Raw genomic sequence first — 2,539 nt, 5'->3', positions numbered from 1 at the left:
TAGCTCATGCCTGGAATTTATCTGACAATAAGTCCTCTTTTTCAAAATAGAGTATTTATTCAATGAGAATGAGCCAGATGCCATGCAATCTTTCTTTCGGTATAGTTTAATGCCATAAGAAAGCATCACTCTTTTAAACGATCTTGACTAGCAAACAGTATAGCAGGGCTAAATTAGAGTGTTGTGCATTTCTCTGAACAAAATGGCCCTCTGAATGTTTACAAAATATATACTACATCATTGTAATATGAAGGATATTATCATATTATAATAAATATTTTAAAAACAAATATCACAATTACCAGAAAAAAAGCATGTGTTGACTGGTCTGTTTGAAGACAAAGACTGCATTGTAGAAGGCAGGAAGAGAAACGCTGCATCAAACATCTGTTTAAAACACAACTCAAGTTTATTGTATCACCAGAACAGCACGCATACAGGTCTGTTCGCTTGGGTCTGTTAAAACTGGTATGAACGTAAAAGTAAAGCGTAAGAAAAACGTTGACATCAACAACATCAACCATAAGGTTGGGATTATTGTGGATCTGTACACCGGACGAGTCCTGAAACATGTCCTTAACTGAAGGAAAGCAGACCCTGGTCTGTAGTGTCTGGGCTGCACACGCACAGCCCTTCATCGTATTGAGACCACAGTGTTCAGCGTTGTTCCGTTTTTCACATGTGATCCCCAATCGTTGCATCAAAATATTTACACACATCAAAACTGTGTTGAAAACCTACAAAGTGGGGGGGACTGGGGACGGACAGAGAGAGTCAAAGGAAACAGAGTGTAAAGAATAATAAAAGTGTAGGGGAGGAAAAACATAAAGGACTATTGCAAAGAACCTTGGGCAGAGAGGAAAGACCTTTTTTCTAATTTCTTTTCTTCTTTTTCTTAAAAAATATTGTGTGTGTCCAGCACACACAAACATTCACACGTGCACACACAGTCCCTGAAGAGAAACGTGGTTTAAAAAAAAATGGACAATGTGGAGAGACCCTGGCCGGATATACAGTATTATTGTAACAGAGTAATACGAATGCAATTAAAAAGACGAGAGAGAGGTTACAGCATCTGGGATACATGGAGGGAGAGGGTGTGTCTACGGACGGGTGAGGAGCAGAAGGACGTCTAATCGGTGGAGTCTCTGAGCGAGAGCATACAGTACTCAGCATTTCAAACACCTGTTTCAAATAAAAATAAAAATAAACATTTCAAACGCCTGTTTCAAATAAAAATAAAAATAAACAGTTCAAATAAAACCACACGTTCCGAGTGATGGCTGGTACAGCCAAGATGGCCGGTTAATAAGTACACAAGGAAACCGACGCCGCTAACCGCGTGCAAAGTCACTAGCGCATCCCCCACACGAGGGTGGGTGAACCGTTTGCACCTCAAAGAGTTCCGAGATGCAAAAAACGTAAGAAAAATATAAAAACAAATATCTTATAATGTTATCATTCATAAAACGTTATGGCTGTAACTTTAGTTATATTATATGTCACTTAACAATAAAAGCCAACTATACAGTGGAGCCACATCCAGCCTGTGGGACACAGAGGTCCAGGACAGGACGGGATTGGCACCGAACAACCCTTTACATCAGCAGCCCATCGCAGTGTTAATAAATGGATACCATGAAATGAGCCCGCTCTTTTCCCCTTGTTTTATCAGAGTTTCTCCAGATCTACGTCGGGGACTCAGACAACCCGGTGGTTGGAGAGGTGAGGAGGGAAGATGGATGGAATGATGGGAAGGACGGACGCAATGGAGGACAGGCGGCGTGATGAGAGGAGGGGAGGGGCTAGGAACACTTCCACACGCACACGGCCAGGCTGCCTCCGAAGAACATGTAGAGCAGGTTCTTCACCTCGTGGGTCACCTCGAAGCCAAAGCCCTCGCCGATCACCACGTGCCACGAGCTGCCAAACTTCTTGTCCATGGACTCCTTGATCATCTTCGCCGCACTCTGAGAGAGAGAAACGGAAAGAGACCGGAGAGAGACAGGGGGAGGGAGTGAGTGACGTAGAGACATAGAGAAAGAGACAGACCAGATAGAGACAGGGTGAGTGGTAGTGAGAGAGATAGTGAGAGAGAGCAACAGAGAAAGAGAGAGAGAGACCAGATAGAGACAGGAAGAGAGGGAGTGAGAGAGAGAGAGCAACAGAGAGAGAAAGAGAGAGAGACCAGATAGAGACAGGAAGAGAGGGAGTGTGAGAGATAGGACAGAGAGGAAGATAGATAGATAGATAGATAGATAGATAGATAGATAGATAGATAGATAGATAGATAGATAGATAGATAGATAGATAGATAGATAGATAGATAGATAGATAGATAGATAGATAGATAGATAGATAGATAGATAGATAGATAGATAGATAGATAGATAGATAGATAGATAGATAGATAGATAGATAGATAGATAGATAGATAGAGACATGGCAAGCCGTTTTAACATTTAATCAGTAGGGCTGACTTGTAGTGATTTAGTTTTCACAAGTCAAAATTACCTTTCGATATTTTAAAATGTTGTTT

The 2,539-nt window shown here is 41.6% G+C and overlaps 1 protein-coding gene across 1 annotated transcript in view; it reads right to left on the bottom strand.

Annotated features, from left to right (window-relative positions):
- Positions 1-354: 354 nt before the first annotated feature.
- The window catches only part of LOC130379049 (dynein axonemal light chain 4), a 4,399-nt gene continuing 2,214 nt past the window's right edge, over positions 355-2,539 (bottom strand). The window contains exon 4 of the mRNA XM_056585630.1: positions 355-1,970. Within this exon, the coding sequence (XP_056441605.1) occupies positions 1,806-1,970 (165 nt within the window). The 3' untranslated portion in view covers positions 355-1,805. The remainder of the gene's footprint in view (positions 1,971-2,539) is intronic.

The sequence above is a fragment of the Gadus chalcogrammus genome, chromosome 3 (assembly GCF_026213295.1).
Source record: "Gadus chalcogrammus isolate NIFS_2021 chromosome 3, NIFS_Gcha_1.0, whole genome shotgun sequence".
Classification (NCBI taxonomy): Eukaryota; Metazoa; Chordata; class Actinopteri; order Gadiformes; family Gadidae; genus Gadus; species Gadus chalcogrammus.
This window is presented reverse-complemented; position numbering and strand designations above follow the sequence as displayed.